Source organism: Salvelinus fontinalis, chromosome 13, assembly GCF_029448725.1.
Source record: "Salvelinus fontinalis isolate EN_2023a chromosome 13, ASM2944872v1, whole genome shotgun sequence".
Taxonomy (NCBI): domain Eukaryota; kingdom Metazoa; phylum Chordata; class Actinopteri; order Salmoniformes; family Salmonidae; genus Salvelinus; species Salvelinus fontinalis.
This window is the reverse complement of record NC_074677.1, coordinates 15,956,976-15,972,087: the sequence shown is the minus strand read 5'-3', so window position 1 is coordinate 15,972,087 and position 15,112 is coordinate 15,956,976. Positions and strand designations below refer to the sequence as shown.

The window sequence follows — 15,112 nt, the reverse complement described above, 5'->3', positions numbered from 1 at the left end:
TAAGCAAACAGCTGGAGGCAGGGCTTTCTCCTATAGATCTCCATTTTTATGGAACAGTCTGCCTACCCATGTGAGAGACGCAGACTCGGTCTCAACCTTTAAGTCTTTACTGAAGACTTATCTCTTCAGTAGGTCATATGATTGAGTGTAGTCTGGCCCAGGAGTGTGAAGGTGAACGGAAAGGCTCTGGAGCAACGAACCGCCCTTGCTGTCTCTCCAGGGCCGGTTCTCCTCTCTCCACTGGGATTCTCTGCCTCTAACCCTGTTACTGGGGCTGAGTCACTGGCTTGCTGGTGCTCTTTCATGCCGTCCCTAGGAGGGGTGCGTCACTTGAGTGGGTTGAGTTACTGACGTGAACTTCCTGTCTGGGTTGGCGCCCCCCCTTGGTTGTGCTGTGGTGGAGACCTTTGTGGGCTATACTCGGCCTTGTCTCAGGATTGTAAGTTGGTGGTTGAGGATATCCCTCTAGTGGTGTGGGGGCTGTGCTTTGGCAGAGTGGGTGGGGTTATATCCTTCCTGTTTGGCCCTGTCCGGGGGTTTCTTCAGATGGGGCCACAGTGTCTCCTGACCGCTCCTGTCTCAGCCTCCAGTATTTATGCTGCAGTAGTTTATGTGTCGGGGGCTAGGGTCAGTTGGTTATACCTGGAGTACTTCTCCTGTCTTATCCAGTGTCCTGTGTGAATTTAAGTATGCTCTCTCTAATTCTCTCGTTCTCTCTTTCTCTCTGAGAACCTGAGCCCTAGGACCATACGTCAGGACTACCGGGCATGCTGACACCTTGCTGTCCCCAGTCCGCCCGGCCTTGCTGCTATTCCAGTTTTAACTGTTTCTGCCTGCGGTTACGAAACCCCTACCTGTCCCAGACCTGCTGTTTTCAACTCTTAATGATCGGCTATGAAAAGCCAACTGAGATTTATTCCTGATTATTATTTGACCATGCTTGTCATTTATGAACATTTTGAAAATCTTGGCTCTCTCTAATTTTCTCCTTCTCTCTTTCTCTCGGAGGACCTGAGCCCTAGGACCATACGTCGGGACTACCGGCCGTGGTGACTCCTTGCTGCCCCCAGTCCGCCTGGCCTTGCTGCTATTCCAGTTTCAACTCTTCTGCCTGCGGTTATGGAACCCCTACCTGTCCCAGACCTGCTGTTTTCAACTCTTAATGATCGGCTATGAAAAGCCAACTGAGATTTATTCCTGATTATTATTTGACCATGCTTGTCATTTATGAACATTTTGAAAATCTTGGCTCTCTCTAATTTTCTCCTTCTCTCTTTCTTTCTCTCGGAGGACCTGGGCCCTAGGACCATGCGTCGGGACTGCCGCCCGTGGTGACTCCTTGCTGTCCCCAGTCCGCCTGGCCTTGCTGCTATTCCAGTTTCAGCTGTTCTGCCTGCGGTTATGGAACCGCCACCTGTCCCAGACCTGTTGTTTTTCAACTCTTAATGATCCGCTATGAAAAGCCAACTGAAAATGATTCATGATTATTATTTGACCATGCTTGTCACTTATGAACATTTTTGAACATCTTGGCATAGTTCTGTTATAATCTCCACCCGGCACAGCCAGAAGAGGACTGGCCACCCCTCATAGCCTGGTTCCTCTCTAGGTTTCTTCCTAGGTTTTGGCCTTTCTAGGGAGTTTTTCCTAGCCACCGTGCTTCTACACCTGCATTCTAGCTGTTTGGGGTTTTAGGCTGGGTTTCTGTACAGCACTTCGAGATATTATCTGATGTACGAAGGGCTATATAAAATAAAATTGATTGATTGATTGATGAAGTGCTGCATCAGATGACCTGGCCTCCATAATTTGTTTATTTTTTATTTCACCTTTATTTAACCAGGTAGGCCATTTGAGAACAAGTTCTCATTTACAACTGCGACCTGGTCAAGATAAAGCAAAGCAGTGCGACAAAAAACAACACAGAGTTACACGTGGGATAAAAAAACTACAGTCAATAACAAAATAGAAAAATCTATATACAGTGTGCAAATGGCGAAAGGAGGTAAGACAATAAATAAGCCATAGTAGCGGAGTAATTACAATTGAGCAAATTAACACTGGAGTTATAGATGTGCAGATGATGATGTGCAAGTAGAAATACTGGTGTGCAAAATAGCAACAAAAAAAGTTAATAAAAACCATTAAGGATGAAGTAGGTAGTTGGATGGGCTATTTACAGATGGGCTATGTACAGCTGCAGCGATCGTTGAGCTGCTCAGATAGCTGATGCTTAAAGTTAGTTAGGGAGATATAAGTCTCCAACTTCAGCGATTTTTGTAATTCGTTCCACTCATTGGCAGCAGAGAACTGGAAGGAAAGGCGACCAGAGGAGGAATTGGCTTTGGGGGTGACCAGTGAAATATACCTGCTGGAGCGTGTGCTACGGGTGGGTGCTGCTATGGTGACCAGTGAGCTGAGATAAGGCAAAGCTTTACCTATTTAAAGACTTATAGATGACCTGGAGCCAGTGGGTCTGGAGACGAATATGTAGCGAGGGCCAGCCGACGAGAGCTTACAGGTTGCGGTGGTGGGTGGTATATGGGGCTTTGGTGACAAAACGGATGGCACTGTGATAGACTGCATCCAGTTTGCTGAGTAGAGTGTTGGAGGCTATTATGTAAATGACATCGCCGAGGTCGAAGATCGGTAGGATAGTCAGTTTTACGAGGGTATGTTTGGCAGTCACCTGACCTTAACCAATTGAGATGGTTTGGGAAGAGTTGGACAGACGAGTGAAGGAAAAGCAGCCAACAAAAGCTCAGCAAATGTGGGAACTCCTTCAAGACTGTTGGAAAAGCATTCCTCATGAAGCTGGTTGAGAGAATGCCAGGAGGGTGCAAAGCTGTCAGCCAAGGCAAAGGGTGGCTACTTGAAGAATCTCAAATATAAAATATATTTACATTTGTTTAACAGTTTTTTGGTTACTACATAATTCCATATGTGTTATTTCATAGTTTTGATTTCCTCACTATTATTCTACAATGGAGAAAATAGAAAAAATTAAGAAAAAGCCATGAATAAGTAGGTGTGTCCAAACTTTTGACTGGTACTGTGTATATATATATATATATGTATATATGTATGTGTGTGTATATATATATATATATATATGTGTAATGTTAATTTTGCCTCCAGGTGTCCAGAATTTGTTCATTCCAATCAGATTAGATGGGTGCATCCCAATAACATATAATTTATCCTGAAATGTGCACTTGTTCACTACTTCCCAGAAATCTGAAAGCATTGCATTGCTGGAGATATGGGCTAGTGAAAGTTTCCACTATTTTTTTTTCAAATCAGTGAAGGGAAGTGAACAAGTCAATCAATTTTATTTTATATAGCCCTTCGTACATCAGATAATATCTCGAAGTGCTGTACAGAAACCCAGCCTAAAACCCCAAACAGCTAGAATGCAGGTGTAGAAGCACGGTGGCTAGGAAAAACTCCCTAGAAAGGCCAAAACCTAGGAAGAAACCTAGAGAGGAACCAGGCTATGAGGGGTGGCCAGTCCTCTTCTGGCTGTGCCGGGTGGAGATTATAACAGAACTATGCCAAGATGTTCAAAAATGTTCATAAGTGACAAGCATGGTCAAATAATAATCATGAATAATTTTCAGTTGGCTTTTCATAGCTGATCATTAAGAGTTGAAAAACAACAGGTCTGGGACAGGTGGCGGTTCCATAACCGCAGGCAGAACAGCTGAAACTGGAATAGCAGCAAGGCCAGGCGGACTGGGGACAGCAAGGAGTCACCACGGGCGGCAGTCCCGATGCATGGTCCTAGGGCCCAGGTCCTCCGAGAGAAAGAAAGAGAGAAGGAGAAAATTAGAGAGAGCCAAGATTTTCAAAATGTTCATAAATGACAAGCATGGTCAAATAATAATCAGGAATAAATCTCAGTTGGCTTTTCATAGCCGATCATTAAGAGTTGAAAACAGCAGGTCTGGGACAGGTAGGGGTTCCATAACCGCAGGCAGAAGAGTTGAAACTGGAATAGCAGCAAGGCCAGGCGGACTGGGGGCAGCAAGGAGTCACCACGGCCGGTAGTCCTGACGTATGGTCCTAGGGCTCAGGTCCTCCGAGAGAAAGAGAGAAGGAGAAAATTAGAGAGAGCCAAGATTTTCAAAATGTTCATAAATGACAAGCATGGTCAAATAATAATCAGGAATAAATTTCAGTTGGCTTTTCATAGCCGATCATTAAGAGTTGAAAACAGCAGGTCTGGGACAGGTAGTGGTTTCGTAACCGCAGGCAGAAACAGTTAAAACTGGAATAGCAGCAAGGCCGGGCGGACTGGGGACAGCAAGGTGTCAGCATGCCCGGTAGTCCTGACGTATGGTCCTAGGGCTCAGGTTCTCAGAGAGAAAGAGAGAACGAGAGAATTAGAGAGAGCATACTTAAATTCACACAGGACACTGGATAAGACAGGAGAAGTACTCCAGGTATAACCAACTGACCCTAGCCCCCGACACATAAACTACTGCAGCATAAATAGTGGAGGCTGAGACAGGAGCGGTCAGGAGACACTGTGGCCCCATCTGAAGAAACCCCCGGACAGGGCCAAACAGGAAGGATATAACCCCACCCACTCTGCCAAAGCACAGCCCCCACACCACTAGAGGGATATCCTCAACCACCAACTTACAATCCTGAGACAAGGCCGAGTATAGCCCACAAAGGTCTCCATCACAGCACAACCAAGGGGGGGCGCCAACCCAGACAGGAAGTTCACGTCAGTAACTCAACCCACTCAAGTGACGCACCCCTCCTAGGGACGGCATGAAAGAGCACCAGCAAGCCAGTGACTCAGCCCCAGTAACAGGGTTAGAGGCAGAGAATCCCAGTGGAGAGAGGGGAACCGGCCCTGGAGAGACAGCAAGGGCGGTTCGTTGCTCCAGAGCCTTTCCGTTCACCTTCACACTCCTGGGCCAGACTACACTCAATCATATGACCTACTGAAGAGATAAGTCTTCAGTAAAGACTTAAAGGTTGAGACTGAGTCTGCGTCTCTCACATGGGTAGGCAGACTGTTCCATAAAAATGGAGATCTATAGGAGAAAGCCCTGCCTCCAGCTGTTTGCTTAGAAATTTTAGGGACAATTAGGAGGCCTGCGTCTTGTGACCGTAGCGTACGTGTAGGTATGTACGGCAGGACCAACTCGGAAAGATAGGTAGGAGCAAGCCCATGTAACGCTTTAAAGGTTAACAGTAAAACCTTGAAATCAGCCCTTGCCTTAACGGGAAGCCAGTGTAGGGAAGCTAGCACTGGAGTAATATGATCAAATTTCTTGGTTCTAGTCAGGATTCTAGCAGCCGTATTTAGCACTAACTGAAGTTTATTTAGTGCTTTATCCGGGTAGCCGGAAAGTAGAGCATTGCAGTAGTCTAACCTAGAAGTAACAAATGCATGGATTAATTTTTCTGCATCATTTTTGGACAGAAAATTTCTGATTTTTGCAATGTTACGTAGATGGAAAAAAGCTGTCCTTGAAACAGTCTTGATATGTTCGTCAAAAGAGAGATCAGGGTCAAGAGTAACGCCGAGGTCCTTCACAGTTTTATTTGAGACGACTTTACAACCATCAAGATGAATTGTCAGATTTAACAGAAGATCTCTTTGTTTCTTGGGACCTAGAACAAGCATCTCTGTTTTGTCCGAGTTTAAAAGTAGAAAGTTTTCAGCCATCCACTTCCTTATGTCTGAAACACAGGCTTCTAGCGAGGGCAATTTTGGGGCTTCACCATGTTTCATTGAAATGTACAGCTGTGTGTCATCCGCATAGCAGTGAAAGTTAACATTATGTTTTCGAATAACATCCCCAAGAGGTAAAATATATAGTGAAAACAATAGTGGTCCTAAAACGGAACCTTGAGGAACACCGAAATGTACAGTTGATTTGTCAGAGGACAGACCATTCACAGAGACAAACTGATATCTTTCCGACAGGTAAGATCTAAACCAGGCCAGAACTTGTCCGTGTAGACCAATTTGGGTTTCCAGTCTCTCCAAAAGAATGTGGTGATCGATGGTGTCAAAGGCAGCACTAAGATCTAGTAGCACGAGGACAGATGCAGAGCCTCGGTCTGACGCCATTAAAAGGTCATTTACCACCTTCACAAGTGCAGTCTCAGTGCTATGATGGGGTCTAAAACCAGACTGAAGCATTTCGTATACATTGTTTGTCTTCAGAAAGGCAGTGAGTTGCTGCGCAACAGCTTTTTCTAAAATTTTTGAGAGGAATGGAAGATTCGATATAGGCCGATAGTTTTTTATATTTTCCGGGTCAAGGTTTGGCTTTTTCAAGAGAGGCTTTATCACTGCCACTTTTAGTGAGTTTGGTACACATCCGGTGGATAGAGAGCTGTTTATTATGTTCAACATAGGAGGGCCAAGCACAGGAAGCAGCTCCTTCAGCAGTTTAGTAGGAATAGGATCCAGTATGCAGCTTGAAGGTTTAGAGGCCATGATTATTTTCATCATTGTGTCAAGAGATATAGTACTAAAACACTTAAGTGTCTCTCCCGATCCCAGGCCCTCGCAGAGCTGTGCAGATCCAGGACAGCTAAGCCCTGGAGGAATACGCAGATTCAAAGAGGAGTCTGTAATTTGCTTTCTAATGGTCATGATCTTTTCCTCAAAGAAGTTCATGAATTTATTACTGCTGAAGTGAAAGCCATCCTCTCTTGGGGAATGCTGCTTTTTAGTTAGCTTTGCAACAGTATCAAAAAGAAATTTTGGATTGTTCTTATTTTCCTCGATTAAGTTGGAAAAGTAGGATGATCGAGCAGCAGTGAGGGCTCTTCGGTACTGCACGGTACTGTCTTTCCAAGCTAGTCGGAAGACTTCCAGTTTTGTGTGGCGCCATTTCCGTTCCAATTTCCTGGAAGCTTGCTTCAAAGCTCGGGTATTTTCTGTATACCAGGGAGCTAGTTTCTTATGACAAATGTTTTTCGTTTTTAGGGGTGCAACTGCATCTAGGGTATTGCGCAAGGTTAAATTGAGTTCCTCAGTTAAGTGGTTAACTGATTTTTGTCCTCTGACGTCCTTGGGTAGGCAGAAGGAGTCTGGAAGGGCATCAAGGAATTTTTGTGTTGTCTGAGAATTTATAGCACGACTCTTGATGCTCCTTGGTTGGGGTCTGAGCAGATTATTTGTTGCGATTGCAAACGTAATAAAATGGTGGTCCGATAGTCCAGGATTATGTGGAAAAACATTAAGATCTACAACATTTATTCCATGGGACAAAACTAGGTCCAGAGTATGACTGTGGCAGTGAGTAGGTCCAGAGACATGTTGGACAAAACCCACTGAGTCGATGATGGCTCCGAAAGACTTTTGGAGTGGGTCTGTGGACTTCTCCATGTGAATATTAAAATCACCAAAAATTAGAATATGATCTGCTATGACTACAAGGTCTGATAGGAATTCAGGAAACTCAGAGAGGAACGCTGTATATGGCCCACGAGGCCTGTAAACAGTAGCTATAAAAAGTGATTGAGTAGGCTGCATAGATTTCATGACTAGAAGCTCAAAAGACGAAAACGCCATTTTTTTTTGTAAATTGAAATTTGCTATTGTAGATGTTAGCAACACCTCCGCCTTTGCGGGATGCACGGGGGATATGGTCACTAGTGTAACCAGGAGGTGAGGCCTCATTTAACACAGTAAATTCATCAGGCTTAAGCCATGTTTCAGTCAGGCCAATCACATCAAGATTATGATCAGTGATTAGTTCATTGACTATGACTGCCTTTGAAGTGAGGGATCTAACATTAAGTAACCCTATTTTGAGATGTGAGGTATCACGATCTCTTTCAATAATGGCAGGAATGGAGGAGGTCTTTATCCTAATAAGATTGCTAAGGCGAACACCGCCATGTTTAGTTTTGCCCAACCTAGGTCGAGGCACAGACACAGTCTCAATGGGTATGGCTGAGCTGACTACACTGACTGTGCTATTGGCAGACTCCACTAAGCTGGCAGGTTGGCTAACAGCCTGCTGCCTGGCCTGCACCCTATTTCATTGTGGGGCTAAAGGAGTTAGAGCCCTATCTATGTTGGTAGATAAGATGAGAGCACCCCTCCAGGTAGGATGGAGTCCGTCACTCCTTAGCAGGTCAGGCTTGGTCCTGTTTGTGGGTGAGTCCCAGAAAGAGGGCCAATTATCTACAAATTCTATCTTTTGGGAGGGGCAGAAAACAGTTTTCAACCAGCGATTGAGTGCTGAGACTCTGCTGTAGAGCTCGTCACTCCCCCTAACTGGGAGGGGGCCAGAGACAATTACTCGATGCCGACACATCTTTCTAGCTGATTTACACGCTGAAGCTATGTTGCACTTGGTGACCTCTGACTGTTTCATCCTAACATCGTTGGTGCCGACGTGGATAACAATATCTCTATACTCTCTACACTCGCCAGATTTAGCTTTAGCCAGCACCATCTTAAGATTAGCCTTAACGTCGGTAGCCCTGCCCCCTGGTAAACAGTGTATGATCGCTGGGTGATTCGTTTTAAGTCTAATACTGCGGGTAATGGAGTCGCCAATGACTAGGGTTTTCAATTTGTCAGAGCTAACGGTGGAAGCCTTCGGCGTCTCAGACCCCGTAACGGGAGGAGTAGAGACAAGAGAAGACTCAGACTCAGACTCCGACTCGCTACATAATGGGGAAAACCGGTTGAAAGTTTCTGTCGGCTGAATGAGCGACACCGGTTGAGCATTCCAACAGCATTTCCCTCCAGAAGCCATGAGAAAGTTGTCCGGCTGCGGGGACTGTGCGGGGGGATTTATACTAACGTTACTATCTGTACTTACTGGTGGCACAGACGCTGTTTCTTCCTTTCCTACACTGAAAATACCCTTGCCTAACGATTGCGTCTGAAGCTGGGCTTGCAGCACAGCTATTTTCGCCGTAAGGCGATCGTTCTCCTGTATATTATGAGTACAGCGACTGCAATTAGAAGACATCATGTTAATGTTACTACTTAGCTTCGGTTGTTGAAGGTGTTGACGAACCATGTCCAGATAAAGCGTCCGGAGTGAAAAGGTTGAATGAGGGAAAAAAGTGCACACTTTGGGAGCAAGGAGAGATAATTGGGGGACATAGCCAATCATTTCTCATGTTTGGATTGAAGCGATTGCCTCCACTTTAGAAATGAACTTTTCCATCAATTCAGAAACTCTAACGTGGTTCCGGATGCCTAATGGAATTTAGAATGAATTAAGAAGCACTCTACCTGCTTTTGAAGTTTCTCCTCAATCCCTTTGAAATTCAATCACTCGTCCATTCTTTAATCTGCATATTTCTACTTTCAGTTATATATAATGAAAATTAAGTGTTATAAGTGGGAGAGTGGTCGTTCTATAATAGGGAAAACAAAATATACACGACGACGGATTTACAGGTACTCCCTTCTACTCTACCTTGACTTGCTCATGGGTATCTTTTTTTTTTTTTTTTTTTTTTTGGGGGTGGATCAGCTTAATATTGCAGAAAGAATGTTGCTTCCAATGTAATTGTCTGCATCATTTCCAATCCCCCATATTTTTTTGGGGTAAATATATATATCCATTCACGTATGCATACATATACACATATATACATACACATACCTACATAGACATACATACTTTTTTTAAAGAGTATACCTTTATTATTATTCCCCGCAAACCCTACCACCGATCCCCCAATTGGAGTAAACTGATAAACATTTCTGTTTTTACCTTCAATTTATACATCTTATACACATTTTACAGACACAGTCTACTTTATAATAGTTCTCTCTTGTTTGTTCTTAGTCCTTCCTCTATTTCTGTTGTCCATCCAGTTTAATTTCCACTTGTAACTGTGCTATTTCACAATAGCTCCGCACCTATACACATTTCACAGATCCCGTATGCCCTACATTGTTTATCTTGTTATTAGTCCCACCCTTCAGCTCCACTCAACCTTTCCCATCTATCTTCCAACATCATCCATTTCGGATTTTTATTTGCCATATATTTTTCAACTGTGCTGTGATGCTTCACAAAAGATTTGAATCTTCCTATTCTCATAGCTTCCACGGATTGTAAATTAAAAATAAACATTTTTGCTAAAATAATTATTATATTATTGATTGATTGACTATGGCTTTTCAAATCCCCCAGTATTGCTATCTGTAGCGTTAGTTCTACGCAAATGTTGCAATTCTTCAACCATTCCTGGACCTGTGACCAAAAACGAGCTACATGCGGACAATACCAAAATAAATGGTCTAATGACTCTGCCTCCTCACAGCAGAATCTACAGAGCTGGGAAGATTGTATCTCCCATATATATAACATTCTATTAGTTGCAAGAATTTTGTACAATAATTTAAATTTAAAAATTAGAAGTTTTGAATCCGGCGTTGTTTTGTGTATCAATTCATAAACCATGTGCCATGGAATGGGTACATCAAAAATCTCTTCCCAACTATTTTGCAATTTATATGGCACAGCTGTAAGTTTTTTGGTCCTTAAATGAAATTGGTATATGTTTTTATTTATCACACTTTTCTTTAACCATTTATGTTCTTTAATATAAGGCCGACATACAAGTTCCTTACTTTTATCCCCTTCCACCTGCCTCTTCCATTTTTGTGGTAATGCTGCAATTAATTGGTTGTAATTTTGGGTAGAGCAGACATTTCCATATGTCTGTGTTAGCTGCATGTGTGACATTACTCCACCAGTCCTATTTATGATATCATCCACAAAAATTATACCTTTTTTAAACATTTCTTCGATAAATACCGTTTTTTTATCAATTACTATATTTGAATTTAACCACAAGATTTGTTGTACTATTTGTTCCGTCCTTTCAGGTGGATTAAACTGAAATTGCAACCAACTTTCTAAGGCTTGTTTAAAAAATAAAGATATTTTGGAGATTATTTCCTTTTCAAGCAACCGAAAGTGAGCAGGTGTAATCTGAATAAAGGGAAAAAGGCCCTTCTTGAACATAGGATGAGACATTCGTACCAATCTACTAGAGAACCAGTTTGGATTTAAGTATAACTTTTGTATGACTGATGCCTTTAGTGAGAGGTCTAATGCTTTAATATTTAATAATTTCTGCCCTCCGAATTCATATCGTTATGTAAATAGGCCCTTTTAATTTTATCTGGCTTGCCGTTCCAAATAAAATTGAATATTTTTTGTTCATATAATTTAAAAAGCAGGTCACTAGGTGTAGGCAAAACCATAAGCAAATAGGTAAACTGTGATATGATTAAAGAGTTAATCAGGGTGATTTTCCCACAAATAGACAGGTATTTTCCTTTCCATGGTAGCAAGATCTTATCTATTTTTGCTAACTTTCTATAAAAATGTATTGGAGTGAGATCATTTCTTTCTTTTGGGATTTGTATACTGAGTATGTCCACATCACCGTCAGACCATTTAATTGGTAAACTACATGGCAATGTAAAATGTGTATTTTTTAGTGATCCAATACGTAATATGGTACATTTTTCATAATTTGGTTTTAATCCAGAGAGGATAGCAAATGTATCTAGATCCTCTAAGAGGCCGTGGAGAGATTCTAGTTGTGGTTTTAAAAGAAAACATGAATCATCAGCGTACAATGACACCTTAGTTTTTAGGCCCTGGATTTCTAATCCCTTAATATTAATGTTTGATCTAATTTTAACAGCTAACATTTCGATGGCAATAATAAATAGATATGCCGATAGTGGACAACCTTGTTTTACTCCTCTAGATAGTTTAAAACTTTCTGAGATGTAGCCATTATTTACTATTTTACACCTAGGGTTACTGTACATAATTTTTACCCATTTTATAAGAAATTCCCCAAAATTGAAATATTCTAGGCATTTATATATAAACTCCAGTCGTACTTTATCAAAAGCCTTTTCAAATTCAGCTATGAAAACCAGGCCTGGTGTCCCCGATATTTCATAGTGTTCTATTGTTTCCAGTACTTGCCTTATATTATCTCCACTGTATCGTCCATGTAAAAAACCTGTCTGATTAGGATGAATAATATCTGACAAAACTTTTTTATTCTATGCGCCAAGCATTTTGCTAGGATTTTTGCATCACAACACTGAAGTGTAAGAGGTCTCCAATTTTTTAAATGGACTGGATCTTTATATATACCACTTGGGTCCTGTTTCAGTAATAATGATATCACACCTTCTTGTTGCGTGTCTGATAATCTATCATTTATATAGGAGTGGTTAAAACAAGCTAATAATGGTCCTTTGAGTATATCAATTTTTTTTTGTATACTTCCACTGGTATGCCATCCAGTCCTGGAGTTTTCCCATCCTTAAAGGCCCCAATTGCATCAAGTAGTTCCTCCTCTGTAATTAGGCCTTCACATGAGTCTTTCTGTACAGATGTTAATTTTACATTATTATTAGGGAAAAAAATCCATACAATTAGTTTCAGTTAGTGGAGATGGAGGAGCCTGAAACGAAAATATATTCTTAAAGTACTTTACTTCCTCTTTCAAAATATCATTTGGTGAATCATGCGTGACTCCATCATTTGTAACAAGTTTTAATACGTTTTTTTTGGTAGCATTTCTATATTGAAGATTGAAAAAGAATTTGGTGCATTTTTCCCCATATTCCATCCAGTTCGCTTTATTTTTGTAATATATTACACTGGATCTTTCTTGAATAAGTTCCTCCATTTCTTTTTGTTTTTCCTCTAACTTATTCTGTGCCTCTATGGTACCGTTTATATTGTTATCTAACTGTACTGTTAGTCCTTCAATTTCCTTTGTTAATATGGACTCTTTTGATCGAAATTGCTTTTGTTTTATAGATGAGTACTGAATTGCATGGCCTCTAAAGGCACACTTAAAAGTGTCCCATACAATATGGGGATCTGCTGTACCTATGTTAAGTCTAAAAAAGTCAGTTATAAATTCTTCTGTCCTAGTTCTAAACAATTTATCATCTAGTAGGCTTTGATTAAATTTCCAATATCCTCGCCCACGTGGAAATTCTGTAAGAGTAATATATATGCCAATTATGTGATGGTCCGACCGCATTCTGTCCCCTATCAAACACTTTTTAACTTTTGGTGCCAGAGAGAATGATATAAGAAAGTAGTCAAGGCGACTAGCTTGATTAAGCCTCCGCCATGTATATCTCACTAGGTCAGGGTATTTAAGTCTCCATATATCCACTAATTCCAATATATCCATGACATTCCTGATTTCCTTAAGTGCCTGAGGGTGATAGTTTGTAGTGTGATTTCCTTTCCGGTCCATAGAGGTATTTAAGACCGTATTAAAATCTCCCACTATAATAATAGAGTCTAGTGTTGCTTGTAGAGTTGATACATTCTTATATATATTGTCAAAGAAGCTTGGATCATCATTATTCAGACCGTTTAGGTTAATAAGCCATATATGTTTATTGTCCAATAACATATTTAAAATAATCCATCTACCTTGAGGATCTGTTTGGACAAGTTGCACATTTGGATCAAAGTTATTATTAATTAAAACCATCACCTCTTTTGAATTTCTTTGCCCATGGGAGAAATATATTTTGCCTCCCCCCAGTTCTTTTTCCACAAAACTTCATCTAAAACTGTTGAATGGGTTTCCTGTAAACAGTAGCTATTATAATCCTTCTCTTTTAGCCAGGTAAATACTGATCGTCTTTTCTTATTATCTGCTAAGCCATTACAATTGTAACTGGCTATACTTATTTCACCACTTACCATAATGAGACACACCTTTCAATTATTTTTATCAAAATATATGTTTGTAAACGTCCTATTAAAAAGTAACATAATGATTGAGTGTCTATATCTATATGGTTGTACCATGACATTTGCATCTCCACTAAGCAAACCTCCAATTGGTCCCCACTATTCCACCCGCCAAAAGCCCCCATCTCGAGTTGGGTTGTCATCCCAATGCCCGGCAGACCACCCCCGACCCCCCGCATCGCACAGCCCCGGACCGACTGGGATCCATCCTTCGAAAAGTGCACACAGCACCATCCACCGAACCGAAGCAGATCCATTGCCAAATGCATTTCCATCGCCCTCACCTCGATTTTTATTACATATTGCTGTGAATCATCCTCTATAGTCCCTAACATCTTTTACTTCTTCCTTCGCAACAGTTGTGGGATACACACATACACCCACACACATTCAGCCCTTACCCCCACACAACCATAAGCTCACCCTCTCAACAATTGCACCATCCCAGAGCCCAACTCAAGATGGGTCATGATTTACAAATGTATTGCAGTTGCAGCTGCATGAGAAGGCCGCGCAAAAAATGAGCATAAATGTAGCATAAATGTAGCATAAATGTAGAGATTTTTTTATTTGCTCATGGGTATCTTAATAGGCAGCCTTGTTTCATGCAACTCCTACTGGTTATTTTCACAACACTCCAGTACTGTAGATCTAGAAGAGATTCTCCTTAGAATAGATGTGGATTGTGACTGAAATAAGATTTCTTACATGTGAGCAGAACATCAATAAGCCATTCTGTGTGGAAAAAGAAGAAGAAACAGAATAGGAGTACTAACTGAATAGAATACATGTTCCTACTAGAACTAGAATACGGTGTACATTTTAAGACATTCCTGATGCTGTATCACTGCCCCATGTATGCCTGACTCTGTGCCCACTTTAATGTGCTAGAGAAGAAACAGAATAGGAGTACTAACTGAATAGAATATATGTTTTTCCTTGAACTGTAGTGCAGCGTACGGTGCACATTTTAGGACATCCCTACTAATGCTGTATCACTGCCTCGTGTATGCCTGGCTCTATGCCCACCTTAATGTGCTGGAACTCCTTCTCTTCCTCTTGTAGGACTTCGAGCTGCTTCAGCACAGATTCCTGTGCCTGGAAGTCCCCACGCTCAATCTGAGACACCAAGGGGGCAGACATGTCACTGAATGGCTGTTTGATATTCATGTACTATCAGGGGTGTAGTGGAGGGTAAACGCATGCAAACACTGTTTTTATTTGGTTAATAGCATTTACGTGCCTATTTACATTAAATAAGCATGGCTGTCTGTTTTCAGGGTTAACCCACTTTTCTTTTTTAATGCTACATCCCTCAGTAAAATGCCATG

The 15,112-nt window shown here is 41.5% G+C and overlaps 1 protein-coding gene across 4 annotated transcripts in view; it reads right to left on the bottom strand.

The window, feature by feature from the left end:
* Positions 1-15,112, bottom strand: part of kirrel3a (kirre like nephrin family adhesion molecule 3a) — a 289,865-nt gene that overhangs the window by 12,851 nt on the left and 261,902 nt on the right. For 2 of the 4 annotated variants that reach the window (XM_055941855.1, XM_055941856.1), the window contains exons 15-16: positions 14,811-14,900; positions 14,490-14,516 (exon numbers count right to left, since the gene is read on the bottom strand). In XM_055941855.1, coding sequence (XP_055797830.1) covers positions 14,490-14,516; positions 14,811-14,900 — 117 coding nt within the window. The remainder of the gene's footprint in view (positions 1-14,489; positions 14,517-14,810; positions 14,901-15,112) is intronic. The other 2 variants (XM_055941857.1, XM_055941858.1) reach the window with 1 other exon arrangement.